Source organism: Pararge aegeria, assembly GCF_905163445.1.
Source record: "Pararge aegeria chromosome W unlocalized genomic scaffold, ilParAegt1.1 SUPER_W_unloc_3, whole genome shotgun sequence".
Lineage (NCBI taxonomy): Eukaryota > Metazoa > Arthropoda > Insecta > Lepidoptera > Nymphalidae > Pararge > Pararge aegeria.
Genome location: NW_024396989.1, coordinates 296,613 through 315,155, shown reverse-complemented (window position 1 = coordinate 315,155; position 18,543 = coordinate 296,613). Strand labels below are relative to the sequence as shown.

Below are 18,543 nucleotides of genomic sequence, written 5' to 3'. Positions count from 1 at the left end.
CGCTCTCTGAGTGACTTTGAGCCTTCTTATGAGGCCCATAGTTTGCGACCAAGTTTCTGGACCGTAAGTCATCACTGATAAATACTTATAATATACTAATAAGCACCCAGACACTGAAAACATTCATCGCACATACATTTTCCAGTTGTGGAAATCGAACCCACAGCTTTTGACGGTAACGGGTTAACCTGTTTCAATTAACCTGTTAACCTGTTATAATTGGTTTAGTATAAAGGTATGTCAGTTATACTAAACCAATATCCCTATGGTTTCCACACGGTATTGTAACCTATGGCAAATCACATGGCGGCACGTCTTTTATGGTAAAATGGTAACTAGTAACCAACCATGCCTTAGCCTTCCACCAGACCTGACGAGCTTTGCGCAACAGTGAGCGCTATGGATTTAAGTACGAGGTTCGATTACCGCAACTTGGGAATTTATAATATCTGAATTTTCTCTGATCTGGTCCGGTGGGAAGCTTCGGCCGTGGCCAGTTACCACCCTACCGACAAAGACGTGCCATTAAGCGATTTAGTGTTCCGGTACGATGTCGCGTAGAAACTGCATCATCACTTACGAGTACTATCAGGTGAGATTGTAGGCAAGGGCAAACTTTTTTAGTTGCAGTGTAATGCATTAATATTTTCTCCGCTAGTTTCCCAACTTCTTACTACCAGACGAACTCCACACTCTCTTATCCTCCCACATAGGACACTGCCCCATGTGGAAGGGGAATTAGGCTATGGTGTTTATTGACCCACCACCCTAATCCAATGCTGATTTGCGGACTTTATCTATTGTAGTCAACTAGCTCTTACTGGGAAGAATACAGTATAATTAGTAAATTCAATCATCAAGATTAATTTAGGAGGTTAGGTTCTACAGACAAGTCAACGTTGTCGGTAAAATATTTGGAAATCCCCAACCGTCGGCAAGGTTTAATAGGTACGATAGGTAGGTAAGTACAATTAATAGCTCATGTTACTGTCACTGTATTATTTATTATTACGAGAATTCGAAATAAGCCTATTACGTGCATCATGTTTAGCAATGTACTAGTCAAAGAGAATATAAACACAACAGTGTAAGGAGGCAAATTAATAGTAGGTATACCAAACAAAATTTACTGTGCAAATAACAGTATTGATACGATATTTTAACATATCGAGTCTCTTTAAAAATAAAGAGTGGTTATTACTTAAAACCAAAAATAGGTACTTATTAAATATGCGTAACTGAAAATATAAATACAACTTGAAAATACAAAATAGGAACCTAACCTAGTCCTGAATATTATGAGATGACTTATTTGAAACGCTTTTTATTGTCTGTTTAAAATCTAGGTCTTAGTCTGAATTATATGTAGGCTTATTTGAAACGTTTTTATAGTCTGTAAGTAATTGAGAGCTAAAAGAGCAAGAATGTACCTACAGCCTTGGTTCTAGTTTAAAAATATAGTTTATTTTATCTGTAGTCTGGCTATCAAAAATAATATTTGTCAAATAGCAAGCTTTTCACGAACAACTACTATAGCAGCAGACATTTTTTTTTTTTTACTGACCTCTCTAGTTTGTGTCTATTCCAAGCTACTTGATACTGGCAAAGTACATTGTGCTGTTTTGGCACTACGAAAATCCATAAATCAAAACAAGAAGAGCAAGCTTTTTACATGTACTCGATATCTTTCATTCTTTTTTTTCTTCTGGCTTTACACAGATTAGCCAATGTCAGCTAGTGTCTTTCATTCTCGATATCAATGGCTTAGATCACTGCCATTTGGTAGGGCCAAACTGTCATGTTTGCAGATACCTACCTAATCGATGTTGTCAACTTGACAATTCTTTTGAGATGGTCTGCCATGCAACCAAGTAGCAACTGTCCAGCAACTGTCAAAAGATTTGACAGAAGAACTGACAAAACCTAAAGTCAGCCGACTGATTAATGTAGGTAAATGGTTAGGTTTGACTTCTTTTTTTACAAAATGTGCTTAGTTTTATAAAGCTTAGTAATAAAATACATATTACACAACAATTTTTAATAACCCTCTAAGTTCTGACTTATACAGTATAGGAATCTGAAGTCCGCCATGTGATATTAGAATACAGTGTGCTTACATTATTAAATAACATATAAAATCAAATTTGGAATATCTTTTAAGAGTTACGTGTTTGGCATTATCGTATATTTCTAAAATAAGTAGTAGAAGCTTATTTCGCAATGTCACCGAAAACGGATGTAGTTAAAACGAACATGGTGAGAGTGTATGATTTAAATGAATATGAAAAGTTGCTTAGAGGCATAAGGGTGGCTGCTTGTATGATAACTGAATCACATCAAATTGGTAAGTTATGCTCACTTGTTTTTCATCCATATTGGTGTATGGTAAAATTGGTAAGAATTTATGATTGCACCATAACCACTACTTGTACAATTTTGGTTAATAAATTAATGTACAATAATAATAATAATGTTGGATATATTCAATTTTAAGATTTACTAAAAAAAAGTGTAATGAAAAAAGTTGAATATACTCACAACTTGTTTAGAAACACTTGCCCAATTTACAAAGCAACACCCTACCATTTAACTTTGTATGTAGACAATTCTATCTAATGGGATTAATGCAAAAGTGTGTTTGTTTGTCCTTCACACCACAAGTTAAAAGGATGGAGAGTTACATTGTAGAGTAACAGTTAGGTTGCTAACAGCCATGCATGTACTTGGGTAACACTGAAAGTTTTGAGGATAGACAAAATTTCAACAACTGGGTGTGTTGCTCGCTTTACAATTCCATGCCACTGTTCCCTAACCGTAGCTTTTCATGAGAATTCATGTAGAGGAGCCTCGATTGAGGCCTTCACTTGGCCTGTCCATCTAATCGCTGACCTATCACATGCTCTGGTGCCTTTTACTCTACCTTGAACCACCAGGCACTCAATGGACATCTCATTACGCCTGGACATGTGTCCAAAGAAACTGTGAATTCAGGCTTGAACTGAACAAGGTAGGGGCTTTTTGATGCTAAGTTTTTTCACTCCCAACTTTCTCCTCTCCTTTTCTTCTCAGGCACTCTCAGGGTCCATGTCTCAGAGGAGGAAAAGTTTAGTTGAATATAATATAATTTTACATTAACTATTTTCAGTGGATGAAGCCAGTGTATTAAAACGTCTAAACACTTTGACAATCAATGGTGCTACAGATGGCAACTGCTGCTCATGTTGTGGAATTGGCCCATTTACGTCTAGATCCCAGCAAACCGCCCATTATAAACACCACTGGCACACCCATAACTTGAAAAGGAAACTCTTTGGAAAAGCTGCTCTGACTTTAGGACAGTTTAGTTCTAGAAATGGTACGTACAATATTATTTAATTAGGAGAAAGAATCTCTCTACATCTGCTCACCTTAAACTCTCAGTATTTTACATTTTTTTGTATTACTACACAGCACTATTCTACAATTTTCCTTCATGTTGTATCACATTCTTATCTAATAATTCTTAACAGCTGCAAAGCTTGAAACTAGTTTATTAATAATCAATATACAGTAAAATACAGTCATTGTCATCATCATATCAACCCATTACCGGCCCACTACAGGGCATGGGTCTCCTCAGACGATGAGAAGGGATTAAGGCTGTAATCCACCATGCTTGTCCAGTGCGGATTGGTGGACTCTTCACATCTTTGAGAACATTATGGAAAGATCTCAGGCATGCAGGTTTCCTCACAATGTTTTCCTTTACCATTGAAGCAGGTTATATCTTAATTATTTAAAAAACCACACACTTTGAAAGGTTAGATGTGTGTGGTGGGATTCGAATTTGGCCCACCAAAAGTGAAGTCAAGCTCTTGACCACTGGGTTATCACTGATTCTCCTGTGTGAAATTACAGTGTGATTTGAAAACCACTCTGTTACTAGTCTGTCCCACTTTTAAACAGGGTTAATTATAGATAAAAAAACTGCATAAAATACTTAACAGCTACCTGCTTAACCTGCTTTTTTTTTGTATTTTCCTATTAGTTAGCCATTGAATGCAATCTCACCTGGTGGTAAGTAACGATGAAGATGGTAGAGGATTAACTTTTTATTGGGCTTTTCATTTAAACTCATAACCAAATGTCTATGCGGCATCATACTAATTTTATTTTATTGTATCTTGCAGATGATGAGTGTAGTGATTCAGGAACTGATTCCGAGACGGAGAGCAGCAGCAGCAATAATCCTGCAAGCAACTTATTTGCGGCTGCCACTAGGCATTGTAAGGCGTTCTTTACCAATTACAAGGGCAAGGTTTTCTGTGTATACAGGTGTATATTACATCATAAGAAGGTATTTATATTTGCTTACTTTATCACTTGGTAGGAAGTAGAAATCAGTTTTTGGAAAATAATTTTGATTATTAGCTTCTATATATTATGGCTTCTATAGTGATCCTTATCACATGATAGAAATAATAATTTAATCAGTATTGGCTTAACATTCGAAGCCAATAAATATATGAACCCTGATCTGCTACTGAGAATTTTTTAACACAAGGCCTGAATTGGGAATCAAACCTGTAAAGTGACATTTCTTGCTAGCTAACAACTGGGCCAGCAAGGCACTAAAATTAAATCCTTAATAAACTGTTAGTTGACATTGCCTATTTCACAACACTAGCAAATTTCTCAGCTTTACATTTAGTTCCTGATATATTAAAATTAATCTAAGAGTGTGTAACATTTTCTTAAATTTGCATGTTCTGAAGGCGCAAAGCTCATGACTGAGACATATGACTGTCTGAGTGGACTGGTTTCTGTTTCCTTTAAGAAACTAGATCATTCTACTGTCTACAATTGTTTATCACTAAATAAATATAAATAAATTAAAAAAAAAGAAACCATAGCTTGTGTTATTTGTACTAAGATATCTGATGAATATTTATTTATGAACTAGTGTACCCAGCCAGCTTCGCCGGGCTAGATTTTGCTTTATATTATTTAAACAATAAACTTACATCATTCATTTTTTAATTTAAGTCTCATTATATATTAAATCATTTATTTCTCTCAGTATTCATTCTCTTCTATTCTCTTCTCGAGCGGGTGAAGATCATTATCTACACCCATGTACACCCAACAATAGAATATCATCATAGTAAATAAAAGCTTTATTTGACAGTGTGACAGTTCAAAAATAGGAGTGCTCCGATCGTCACCAAACTTTACAGGATTACTCGCCAAGAGATTCAATCCGGAGATTCCCTGAAAGTTTCATTGAAATCGGTCGAGCCGTTTCGGAGCCTATACGGAACATACCCACACACTTTCTCTTTTATAAATATAGAAGATAGATGATATAAACAAATAGAAGCGGCGATAGCCTAGTGGGTAACTGTGGGCTTCAACTTTTCTTTCGTGGAGACAGAGTTCGAGCTCTGGCATGCACCACTAACTTTTTGAAGTTATTTGCTTTCTTAATTTCTTTTCCTTTGAACGGGGAAGGAAAACATCGTGAAGAAACCTGCATGTCTGAGCCCTTTCCATAACGTTCTCAAGGGTATGTGAAGTCTACCAATCCGCACTTGGCCAGCATAGACTACGGTCTAAACCGTTCTTATTCTGTACCTGTGGGTACTTATTATATACAATGAACCCAAACACTGAAAAACATTCATGTTCACCGCAAAAACACTCTCCAGCTGTACATTTGTACATTGTCATAATGCATTTCGGTTCCTATATTACACAAAAGGTTTTTAATTTATACCAACAGATTTCCTCAAGATTTGCACAAATTTGTAGGAGGAGCTGTCAACAGATGGAGGTGATGCGTGGGTTGAGCGTTGCCAACGTCTCGCGATCGGTGGCTATCAACGCTGGGCGATCTTGATGGTTTCCGGTGGCCACTTTGCTGGGGCCATCTTCTCCGGAGGAGTTCCTGTTGTTCATAAGACCCATCATTCGTATGTGACTCGGAGGGGACAAGGCCAGGCTCAAGTTAATAGAGATCAGCACGGCAATGCCCCAAGGTCTTCTGGTGCAAGTTTAAGGAGGTACAATCAGGCGCAATTTTTACAAGTAAGTTGTTTATTTTTCTAAACATTATGACTCCTTTTTGACGACCTGCCTAGCGCAACGGCCTGTGAATTTAAGTTGGAGATCCCGGATTCGGTTCCCGGCGGGGGCGGATTTAGAATTCATAATTTCTGAATTTTTTCTGGTCTGGTCTGGTTGGAGACTTTGGTCGTGACTAGTTACCACCCTACCGACAAAGACGTGCCGCTAAGCGTGCAGATGTGATGTCTCGTAGAGACCAAGTAGGAGTATGTCTACCATACTCCCTAACAGGCTAGCACGCTACCATCTTATCCTGCAAATTCACTTACCACCATGTGCGATTGCAAGAAAGGGCTAAGGTGTAGTCCGGGGTATGGTCTAAGAAGAAGCCCACAACAAACGGGTGTTCTTTTTTGTTATCACCATCTCACATTGTCATTTAAAATTATTAGAAGAGCAAACTAGTTAGAGCTATAAACTACATATTAATGCATCCCACAGTGTCACATCGCCTTTAACATTAATTGACATCTTGGAGATGTCTCTTAAAAAGTTCAGTTTGTATTAAACGTAAGCTTATAGAAAAGTCCTATTATAGTATAAAGGACTACGTAAACGATAAAAAAGCTTGGGTGTAAATTATTGCTCTAACTACGTTGCTCTTCTAATAATACAAAATGAATTTTAATTGTGAGATGGTGATAACAAAAAAAAAACACCCGGCTAAGTTTGTTGTGGGCTTCTTCTTAGACCAGGACGCGTTTGGAACCCTCGTAGCTTTAGTTTTAAGTTTACGAATGTGGTTATCGCCATCATCTCACTACCGTGTAATCCTTATGTACGCATCAAAAGTGCCACCTATGGGCCTACTTGAATAAAGATACTTTTGACTTTGACTTTGACTTTATAACTAAGCGTTTCTAACTTTTCTTATTTTAGCTCGGCTTTGTTGCAACGTGATTTTAAATAGCCCACAATCTTTTGAATTCGCCCAAGAATTGAGATATGAAATACAATGAAGATTTTACAAATCAGATTGTTAGTTCCAGAGACTACGCGATAATAGATAAGATATAGAAATAACTAGATTATTAGTAAAGATTAACTGTACCGAATCTAGCGGCCTACTTCCATTGCTTAACGCAGTATTATTTTTAAATGACAGTTAATTTGGGAGATCTCGGAACGTGGTCGCTTATTTGGGCCACATAAGATGGCTCAGAGTCACTTAGCGGGCTATGGAGAGAGTTATGCTAGGAGTATCTCTACGTGAATCAGAAATGAGGAGATCTGTAGAAGAACTAGCCAGCGAGTCGCGAAGCTGAAGTGGCAATGGGCACATAGCTCGGAAAACCGATGGACGTTGGGGCCTTAAGGTGCTGGAATTTCGAATTAAGGTCGAAATTCCAGCCCCTTTTGTGTAACGCAGGTCGGCCTCCAACGAGGTGGACAGACGATATCAGGCGAGTCCTTGGATTGTGGAACTACCTACAGAAGACCTATGTCCAACAGTGGAAGTCAATTGGTTAAAATAATTATTATAAATAGAATAGAATAGAATAGAAAAATTGTATTGCTTTAACTGTGTAAATTTTTTTGTACGCATCAATATGTCCTATATTACATGAGAAATATGTACACTGTTGGTGGCGACAGACTACAGATTATAATTCCCACAGACTAAAAAAACTTTATTAATATTGGAATAATGTTACTTTAACCGGTGGCAATAAGGGGGCTGTCAGAAGTAGCAAATATTAATCATATTTTTATCTCTCATATTTCATATTCCATTTTCAGCATGTCCAAGACATTATGGCCAGTTGGATAGAAGACCTGAGGGGTTGTTACCTAATACTCTACCGCGCTTCCGGCTCGCTTAACCAATCTGCTTTATTCGGCAAGAATTCCCCATTGACCCGGGAGGACCCTCGTGTGAGGGCGCTACCTTTTCCAACCCGTAAACCTACTTATAAAGAAGTGAAGAGGGTCCATGAAACAGTTGCCAGCGTGGAGGTGTACGGTGAGATATTAACAAGAATTATTTGTACTTACTGGATGCTTGGAGTTCTACACCAGAGGCTTTTAATCGAATTAAAAACAAAACTTTATTCACAAAAAAGTTACAGCCTGTTTTGCTTTGCCATTGGTCTAAACCTCTGGTTCGGAGAAAAACAATATCCGGACGACTAGGCGGTTTAGGTTAAGAATAACAAATAAGTGTTAGTAGTAAAAACTGAAAATATTAAAAATATTAAGCTTCATTGTGACAAAAGCTTCATGGCCTGAGAGTTTTGCATAATGGGCCAGCGTGGTGAACTACGGCCTAAACCCTCTCATTGTGAGAGGAGACCCGTGACCTGCATCGGGCCGGTAATGGGTTGACATGATGAAACTAAACTTTTATTTGATTATTAATTTTAATTATATCAGACGTAGGACCTATTCGCTGTAAGTTTATCTTCTGCGTCACTGTTTAGTCTTCAGTTCCACAAAACAAAAATGTAATAATATATATATATACTCGTAAATATATAATATCGCTAATTTGCGACAAGGATGACATAACTTTTAAGTAGACAAAAAATCTAGTTTAAACTAAAATGAGGACCTTTTTTTAAATAAAAAACGGGTAACCGAATTATGAAATCCATTTAAAGGATGCAAGTGTATTTCTTAAGGATTCATCCTGTACAATTATTAAATCTAAAGAAGCACATTTATTTTTCCATACAAACTAATTCATAAAAAACAGTAAGTGTTTACTTATGACAACCCTATTGAACATAAAAGATCGACCCACGCATAGTACCTAAGCTACGCGACGCGTACCTTATAAAGTGATAGGAGTCGCATGATTTTAATTTGGCATGTAATGTTAGGACTGTACCTGATTTCTTTCAGTAAAAACTAAAGTAGTGCTCTAAAACTATTAGCGGTGCGGCTTCACAGATACGTCTCAGAGACAGTAAATAATATATTTATTGTATCTGTCTCAGAGACAGTATATAATATACCTCTAAGGCACGTGAAGTTTTATTTAGTTTTTCATTAACACGTTGTATAAGATAAGGGCGGGAGCTATACTTTTCGATTTGAAAAAAAAAATTGTCAAAGTAAAATATGTTTTAAAGTTTGTTGGCCTTTTAATAGTGAAGCTCATGTTTGTATTTTTTTTTAATGTGAAAAAAAAACATGAAATTTTATGCTTGTAAATATGTGTGCTTAGATACCATGGAGCTATTCCAAAAAGCATTGATCGCTTCGACCAGCAAGCCAGCTACTAAAACGGGCTCTGAAACGTGCATTGATCGTAACAAGAAAACGCAGAAGGGTCAGAGCAAACCGATCGATAGAGCTAAATCAAGGTAAGTAACCTAAACCATCTACTTCTAACCTGAGTACCTTAAAGCAATAGCAATCAAGTTTAATTAAAACTAAAATGTAATTTATTTTTAGTTGGTATACCATTTAAACCGAAGTCGGTTTTTTTGTATGTAATTTTTTTTACTACAGTTTAACAGTAACATAGCAAATATTGGTAATAAAGTAATCTAAAGTATACTTTAGATTATATTTTGGTAACCCCAATAGTCATGATAACAGTAACAAAGAATCTCTTAAATATTGTATTTATCTAATGATATATCAAGACTCATCAAACCGAGGCAAAAAAAAAAAAAAAAGAATGTATTGTTATATTCGAAGTGAGATTGGTATTTATTTTCAGTAAATAAAACTGCAAAATCTGACGAGCCGTTGTCGTGACAGGCTAAACGCTGAATTCAAAATTATGACGTCACGTCTATATAATCATAATTTTACACCGCTTGGGTTTAGAACATCTCTTCGTATATCAAGTATTTTGTGATTTCGAACTATAAGTTGCGAAGTTTTTGTTGCTAATACCAAAATTTATAATCTTTAGCTTTGGAACACGGACTAAGTCAACGTCTAATTTGTCTATGGCGTCACGAGTGCGGCCGTGACAGCGTTTTGACAGCAAATACGTTTTTAAATATAATTTGCAATTTGTATCAAGAAAACCTTTAATTTCTGCAAAAATAAGATACTTTTTGGATAGTTGGTTGGTTAGTGGCCGACTGGCGCAGTGGGCAGCGACCCTGCTTTCTGAGTCCAAAGCCGTGGGTTCGATTACCACAGCTGGAAAATATTTATGTGATGAACATGAAAGTTTTTCAGTGTCTGGGTGTTTATCTGTATATTATAAGTATGTATGTATATTATTCATAGAAATATTCATCAGTCATCTTAGTACCCATAACACAAGCTACGCTTACTTTGGGGCTAGATGGACATGTGTCTATTGTCGTATTATATTTATTTATTTATAGTGTAGATACTTCCGTACATCATAGGGCAGTTTTTCAAAAATTAGTCATTATGTATAATATAGTCTAGAAAGCTTGCTTGAGAGTCATCAATTTTATTTACTTATTGCAGTAAAATGTTTAGTACCTTGTGGATATTTTAGTTACATATATTCAAATCTAAAATTCTTTATTTAAATAGGCCTATCACGGCCACCAATAAGCCTTCATATTACCAGTAACAGTAATCTACGATTAGTAACATTATTCCAGTAACAAATATTTCAGTAAAAGTTATTTTTTTCAGGGAACGCACACCCCGTGAACTCCCCACGCAAATCGTATCAAGCGAAGACGAAGGACCTTGTTTCATTGACTCTGAGACTCCAGTGGGTTGGATAAAGACCCTTTCAGAGCAAAGCACCAACGGGGTGATCACTGACTCTCGAAAAGACCTCCTAAATGACTGCGCGATTGACAACTCCTCCGATAGTGAGCAGACTAACGTGGCTGTGAAAAAAGAAAATAATGTAAAAGTGCAAAAGAAAAAGAAGGTAGAAGTTAAACAGACGGTCAAGAAGCCGCCGTTGAAAATATCAGCGAATGTTAAACAGGTTTGTCAGTAGCATTCGTACTATATTTTGATGACCTACCGGTGAGCGCCATAGTTTTAAGTTGGAGGTCACCGGTTCGATTCCTGGCCAGGGTAATTTGGGAATTTATAATTTCTAAATTTCCTCTGGGCTGGTCTAGTAATTCTATCGACAAAGACGTGCCGCTAAGCGATTTAGCGTTCCGGTACGATGTTGCGTAGAAACTGATAAGGGTTGTGGGTTTTTATAAAACTGCCATACTCACTAATAGGTTAGGCCGCTACCATCTTAGATTGCATCATCACTTTTAGCGCGGTGTGCATGCGTTGGTTTTAAATACGTGGTAGGGTGTGTTTTTTTATTGATTTAATGCATTAATTAACCGTAATAAAAAAAAAGTATTTTCTCCATAACCTATAAGTGTGGCAAAATGTCGCACTTCTCCGTCCGCGCAATTTTCATAAAAAGTTTTACAAAGTTTTTGCTTAAAATGAAAATCGTAAAAATACTTCACAGGCTTTAGAGGTACATTATAGAAACCGAAAACCTAATAGTTTTTGAGTAAACCACTGCCATAGTTTTTACTGAAATAAAGAAATAAGATAGAGCCCTAACATCACATGCAAAATTAAAATAATGTGACTCCTATCACTTTATTAGGTACGCGTCAACGTAGGTACTATGCGCGTGTCAGTCTTTTATCTTCAATAGGGTTGTCATAATTAAACACTTAGAATGTTTTGAGTTCGTTTGTATGTAAAAATAAATATGCTCCTTTCGATTCGATTTTACAGGGTGATTCCTTATGAAATATACTTATGCATCCTTCAAATTTATTTCGCAGTTCGGTTACACGTTGTATAGATTGTTTATAAATTATCTTAGGACCCATAATACAAGGTTGGTTTAGATGGCGATGTGTGCATTGATGTAATATATTTATTTAATGAAGGTGTGATTGTTAGGGTTTTATTATGTTTTAAAGAATACGATACGATTCTCCACAGATGTGGAAAATAATATCGGGCAAGGATCTAAACTCCTTGGAGACTATACTGGAAGATTTCGAGGCAGCTGAACTCGAAGCGGCTTGCAACACTCAAGACCCAGTGGATGGCAACACCGCACTGCACAAAGCGGCTATTGCGGAGAAACCTGAAATGGTGACGTGAGTATATAATTTTTTTTTTTTTTTACTACGACAATACACACATCGCCATCTAGCCCCAAAGTAAGCGTAGCTTGTGTTATGGGTACTAAGATGACTGATCAATATTTTTATGAATATAATACATATAAATACTTATAATATACAGATAAACACCCAGACACTGAAAAACAATCATGTTTATCACACAAAACATTTTCCAGTTGTGGGAATCGAACCCACGGCCTAGGACTCAGAAAGCAGTGTCGCTGCCCACTGCGCCAGTCGGCCGTCAAATATAACTGTTTTATTAAAGCTCTCATTCCACGCTAAGTTGGGCCAGAACATAGAAATCTTAATAACAATACACTAGAAATGGCATTTAGTATTTTATTATTTTATTGACTCTATAATTTATCCTTTTTCTTTATTTTTTTAAAATTATTAACAATGCTTAAATATTAAATAAAAAACTTCCACCTTCCGCTTGCGGGGCTTTTGAATGCCCAAGCAACCGGCGCGGCGGTCAGGGCTCCAGAGTGAGGAACCTCGTCACAATACGCGCCGTTTCAAGGACTACTGCCTTCTGTATCCGACCCTAGATCCAACAACCAAGCGAAAGCTTCTTAAGATGTCGGTCGAAGCTTTTCGCGAGAAGACCATTGACCTGAAATGACGATCGGAACAATATCGGTCGACTCAACATTCCACATGGCGGTAATCTCGTGAGCAAGGTCCAAGTATTTAGATAATTTTCCTGTTCAGCTTTCACCAGATTATCGTCATGTGGAATAGTTATGTCAACAACGATTGCACGGCGCACTGATCGATATACTAGCACTATATCACAACATCACTATATTATTATTTTTATTATTAAACTCTTTATTTGTATACCAAAACATTAACATATACAAAATATAACAAAAACAGAAACATACAGAAAGAAGTAGATTTTAAGTATTCAATACTTAAAATCTTGCACTTGTTTTTCACAACGTCGTGCATAAGTTATTTGTTTATTTGGCAATGTGGTTTAAAAACTACTATAAGTTCTGTTGGGAGGCTTCGACCGTAGCTAGTTACAACCCTACCGAGACAGACGTGCCGCTAAGTGATTTAGCGTTCCGGTACTATGTCGCGCGGAAACCGATTAGGGGTATGGCAATACAACTGCTATACCCCTTACATAATGGTAACTGCCCGTTACCATCTTAAATTGCATCATAATTGGCCAGCTGGTGAGATTGCGGTCAAGGGCTAACTTGAGGAATTAAAAAAAAGTCGCCAGTGTAAAGATTTTAAACTAAAATTTTTGGTAAAAATAGTCTACTAAAACAGTCATGCGACTAGGTGGAATTACCCGTTTTGACTATTTTTAAGAGATATTACAAATGTTTTGTTTAACACGACAAGGTGACGCGTACATAACACGTCACCATTAAGTTATTAAGATTTCTATCGGCCGGAACAATATCGTCGTCGCCTTCCACTCACTTCAATTAACCTTTGGGTACTCGTACTGTACTTAACTCGCCTTAAGTCGCAGGTGTAAGTTTACATAAGTCTACCTATTTGATCGCGTGAAAGCTATCTAAGATTTGTGTGGAATCTAAACAGCGCCATCTAGTTCAAAATTCAAAATTCATTTATTTAAAGTAGGCCTAATATAAGCACTTTGCTTGCTTGAATGCTTCTTTTTCTGGAAGCTGCGGTGATGTTCTCTTTCTACGGAAAGCTACGACAAAATTTCTCGTTTTTTACAGTCAAATCCTCACCGCCGGTGGTGACCCGTGCATACGTAACCACGCGCTTCAAACTCCATACGCCGCATCTCCCCACCAGGACACGCGTATTGCCTTCCGTTTGTTTCAGGCTCAGTTTCCGGATAAATACAATTACAATAAGGTAAGTTATATGTAATTAATATATATGTATCAAATTCAAATTCAAAAATGTTTGATTCATGTAGACTTTATCACAGGCACTTATGAAGCGTTCATACATTTAACATGTTACACTAATGTTAGTGTATTAAAAAACTAAATAAAAACAAAAGCGGACAAAGTCGCGGGCACCAGCTTGTGATGATATAATATTGGTATAGATTTCTCCACTCTCGCACAGAAACATCTTGAGCAAGAGAAAGAGCGGAAACTTTCTCTTACCACAGACATATACTACGTTTAATAAACTTCTCTTTCTTTCTCCCTCTCTTTTTTAGTCTCACATCCCCGGCCCTGTCACACCGGAACAGCTTGAGCAAGAGAAAGAGCGGAAAGCGCAGCAGAAGAAAGCAAAGAGACAGCGGGACAAGGAAAAACAAGCTGAGAAGAACAAGATAAATAATTTCCTGAACATGACTGATGTTCAGAAGGTAAACCTAAAATGCTTTATTTACTCGAATTCTCGATTCTTCTACAAATAATTTATAAATACTTCTATAGAAACTATACACACATAACGTGTACATGAAAACCGAAATATTACTTCAAAGTATTTTAGAGGTACATTATTTACTATCTCTGAGACTTATCTGTAAAACCGAAACGCTAATAATATTTGAGTTTTTACTGAAAGAAAGAAAATCATTACAAATATACTACGCAAATACACACATACATACATCCTTTCCATCACATGCAAAATTAAAATCAAGTCACTCGCGTATCGAAGTATCGTAGTATCGCGTAGCGTAGATACTATGCGCGTGTCGGTTTTGTATCTTCAATAGGGTTGTCAAAAGTAAATATTTTAACTAGTTTGTATGGAAAAATAAACATGCTTCTTTTGATTTAATATTTTTACAGAGTCATTCCTTATGAAATATACTAATGCAACCTTCAACAGGTATTTTGTTTACTGCCATCATACTAGCGATACCATCTTTTGCGAAAAATTATCCATCTCTGCTCAGCGTGGTGATAATGAGCTAACCCTCCCGGTGGGAGAGGTCTTTTGTCCAGCAGTTGACTATTATATGATATTGATGAGTCTCAACACCTCAGAAAAGATGACCCCATCTTTTTATATAATCCACATCGGATATAGATATCGGGACGGAGTGGATGAAAGCTGCCCAAGACAGAAAAGTGTGGAAAGATATGGAGGAGGCTTTCACCCATCCTTTGGGATTCATCTAACATAAGGACTAACATACACTAACTTAGGATTTATTAAAAATCACACTAACAAAGAACTAACACATGTAGTTTGGAAGAATTGAAACATTTTGTAAATTTAAATGGAATAAGCGTATGAAGTAAGGGGCGATAGCGCAGGAGTGTAGGAGCAGATAGTGCGTAGGAGCTTGTGCGAGTTCGAACCCCATCACGCACCTCCAAGTTTTCTAAGTTATGTGCGTTTTTTTAAGAAATTAAAATATCACTTGCTTCAACGGTGAAGGAATAAACTGTGTGGAAATCTGCATGCCTCAGAGTTACTGTTCTCAAATGTGTTTGGAGTCCACCAAACCGCGCTGGGCCAGCGTGGTGGACTACGGCCTTAACCCCTTTTCATTGTGGGAGGAGTCCCGTGCCTCGTAGTGGGCCGGTAATGATGAAATGCAGCTTTATTACTATTTTACCTATCATTTATTTATATATGTACTTCTTTTCTTTAATTTTCAACAGTGAAATAATATAAACACCTGCCCTGCGATGTGTTTCAATTTTCTGACCAATCTGAATACGGATCAATAATAACTTACTTTTTTATGATACAAAAAAAAAATATTTTACAGGTAAGAGCTGATCTCATAATGAGATGCTTCCTATGCGGGTCGAAGCTCCCAAGGCCTCCGTTTGAGTACAACAACTATTCATTTTGCTCCATCAAGTGTTTACAGAACCATCGGAATTTACGACCTTTGCATAATAGCGCGTAAAAAAAAATTTTTTTTTTATTCATTTTATTAACCCCCGACGCAAAACGACGAGTTGTTATGATTTTGAGGTGTCTGTGCGTGAGTCTGTTTGTGGCATGGTGTTTCCAGAACGGTGGAATCGATTTTGGTTTTGTTTTATTTGTTACAATGGTGAATTGGTCGAAACTGTCCTAAGATGCAAATCGGTCCAAGATGGCGGATAATATATTGTTTTACAACTGTCAAAATATGGGTATCAATTTAAAGAGCTTAACTAGTACGATACTGTGCACTGTGACAAATTTCAAATCCAAGATGGCCGCCACCGTAAAATAGCAAATTACTATTGTTTTCTCAACTTCCTCAATATGTGAATCAAACATAGGGCCTGTAGAATAATGTACAAATTCAAATTCAAAATTATTTTATTCATGTAGACCTTATTACAGGCACTTATGAAGCGTTCATACATTTAACATCTTAATGTTAGTGATGGTGATAACTGCATTTGTTAAATTAAAACTAAAGCTAGGAGGGTTCCAAACGCGCCCTGGTCTACAACAAACTTAGCCAGGTTTTTTTTTTGTTATCACCATCTCAGAGTCTAAAATCACATATTGAAAGTCGGGGGTTGTTAAGTTTCTAATTTATATATTAATAAATATTAAAATATAGTTACGACAACTTGCTGTAGTAGCCTGTGGTCTTAAGCTATAATGCCTAACCATAAAATGAAAGTCAAATATTTTGAAAAGTACTTACAGAGGGGTTGTTGGGTCCGTCGTAAAATTACGGCTTTTTGACACAAATTTTTAAATAAGTACTGGTTAGTGACTACCTTTACAGACTTTATTTTTCCTGGTTTTACAATCGTAACTTGGAACAAGATTTCGGTGAATAACGGCATTATAGCTTAAGACGCTTCTAATAGTTACAAATTAAAATATTAAGTGTTAGAGGAGTAGTATAAATAATGAGTTGACGGCTGATAGAAGTTAGTGTCATCAGACGTTTTCTGCTGACCGTGTGAGATAAGGGTAGGGACCAGAAAAGAAGGTTAAGATTTTTCTGGTTACTTAGAAAGATGTATAAAACTTTAACTGAACAATTGCAATAGCGAGTGACATGTTTGGTTTACTGAGAAGTTCCGTCCACCATCTCCGAAGATCTTCATCCATCTTCGCCTTCATTAAAAGGGACCACTTTAAAGTACTGCCCCTAGATTAGGATTAAGACTTCGAAGTTTAAAACTAAGATATAGTGAAGATCAAACAATAAAAAGAACGCGTGTAATTCAACTTTGCTTAATGTCTAAGATCAATCTCAAATAACTAAAATCACGCTATTATTGAGGTCACGCAACAATTAAGTTTCGCGTAGTTTTTAGTGCGCTATGATCCGCAATTTTAAGTGCAGTAAATGAAGGCAGGAAATTCTATTACTGGTCGGATACTTCCAATCATTGCAAGCAACTTTTTTTTTTGATTATCCCACTTCTGAAAACAAAACTTTACGGACGGACGACATGCGTACGCGTTGGCGTGCAGGCTGGCGTGCAGAAACGCATCATGCATCTGTTCATTGTTAGTCATCGATGTTAAAAACTGTCCCATTGGTTTACTGATTATTTACCATGTTTTACTGCCAAGATAAGTATTGGTGGAAATTTGAATATAGGTGTCACTCAGCCCCCGTGCCTTGTCCCGATTATCACTAACGTCTTGAAGTAATTGTTTTGCGTTCATATAGGATGGTTGAAGACAATTTTCCCAGAGCGACTTTCATCAACGTATTTGTGTGAATCGCGTAATCGCCACCTTTGACATAAAATTAATTTTTTCATACTCATATCTGAGCTCAGAATCACCAGACGGCTGGGATTTGTATTGCGCAAATCCGGTGATTTTCTTGATCAGCGCACAATAAAACACCTATTTGTTTTCATTCCGTGGAGCAAATTGGAAGGCAGCTCTTTTATTTGGAATTCTTACAAAAGTACTGGACCATTCAATAAATATTCTAATTCACTCTCTTATGAGAGAGATCCTGACTATTGACCTGGGTCAACACAAAAAACGCTAATTCGACAAGTTAGCCGTCCCTTAGCAATATTTGGTGTTAGAAGTGGGATATTTCGAAAACTCGGAAATTTAAGGAGACACAATGGGGGAAAATCAACGAACTAGCACGCACTGCAAAACCGTGCATATTTTTTCTGCAATTCTATATGTATGCGCCAAGTTATATTAAGTTATTTAAGATTTTTATTTCGAATGAGTGGACTGTATTTTTTGCGGTAAATTGGTGTACAAAAGAAAGATACAAGGAATCAGAGCACAAGGAAGACAGCACTTACTTGACCTTATTTTTCATGGGTAGGAGCACGCCGTCCGTTGATCCAAATATTCCTCACGAAGTCCTCTCTTCTCGAACACCACCACTTATGTTATATTTCGGCACACACATAAATATAGGAATTATGCTTAAAAGGATCTCATTGAAACTTCTAAGGTATATTATGATATTTTATGGCTTATTTTCAGGCAGCCAGTAAACTCGTAT

The 18,543-nt window shown here is 36.9% G+C and overlaps 1 protein-coding gene across 1 annotated transcript; it reads left to right on the top strand.

Moving 5' to 3' along the window:
• The first annotated feature begins 1,940 nt into the window (after positions 1–1,940).
• Positions 1,941–16,393, top strand: LOC120636830 (ankyrin repeat and zinc finger domain-containing protein 1-like). Its single transcript, XM_039908394.1, has 11 exons — positions 1,941–2,344; positions 3,146–3,355; positions 4,170–4,336; positions 5,791–6,066; positions 7,846–8,068; positions 9,275–9,413; positions 10,684–10,990; positions 11,977–12,137; positions 13,883–14,024; positions 14,341–14,493; positions 15,859–16,393. The coding sequence occupies exons 1-11, from the start codon at positions 2,221–2,223 to the stop codon at positions 16,000–16,002; spliced, it is 2,046 nt and encodes a 681-aa protein (XP_039764328.1). The 5' UTR covers positions 1,941–2,220; the 3' UTR covers positions 16,003–16,393.
• The last annotated feature ends 2,150 nt before the right edge of the window (positions 16,394–18,543 follow it).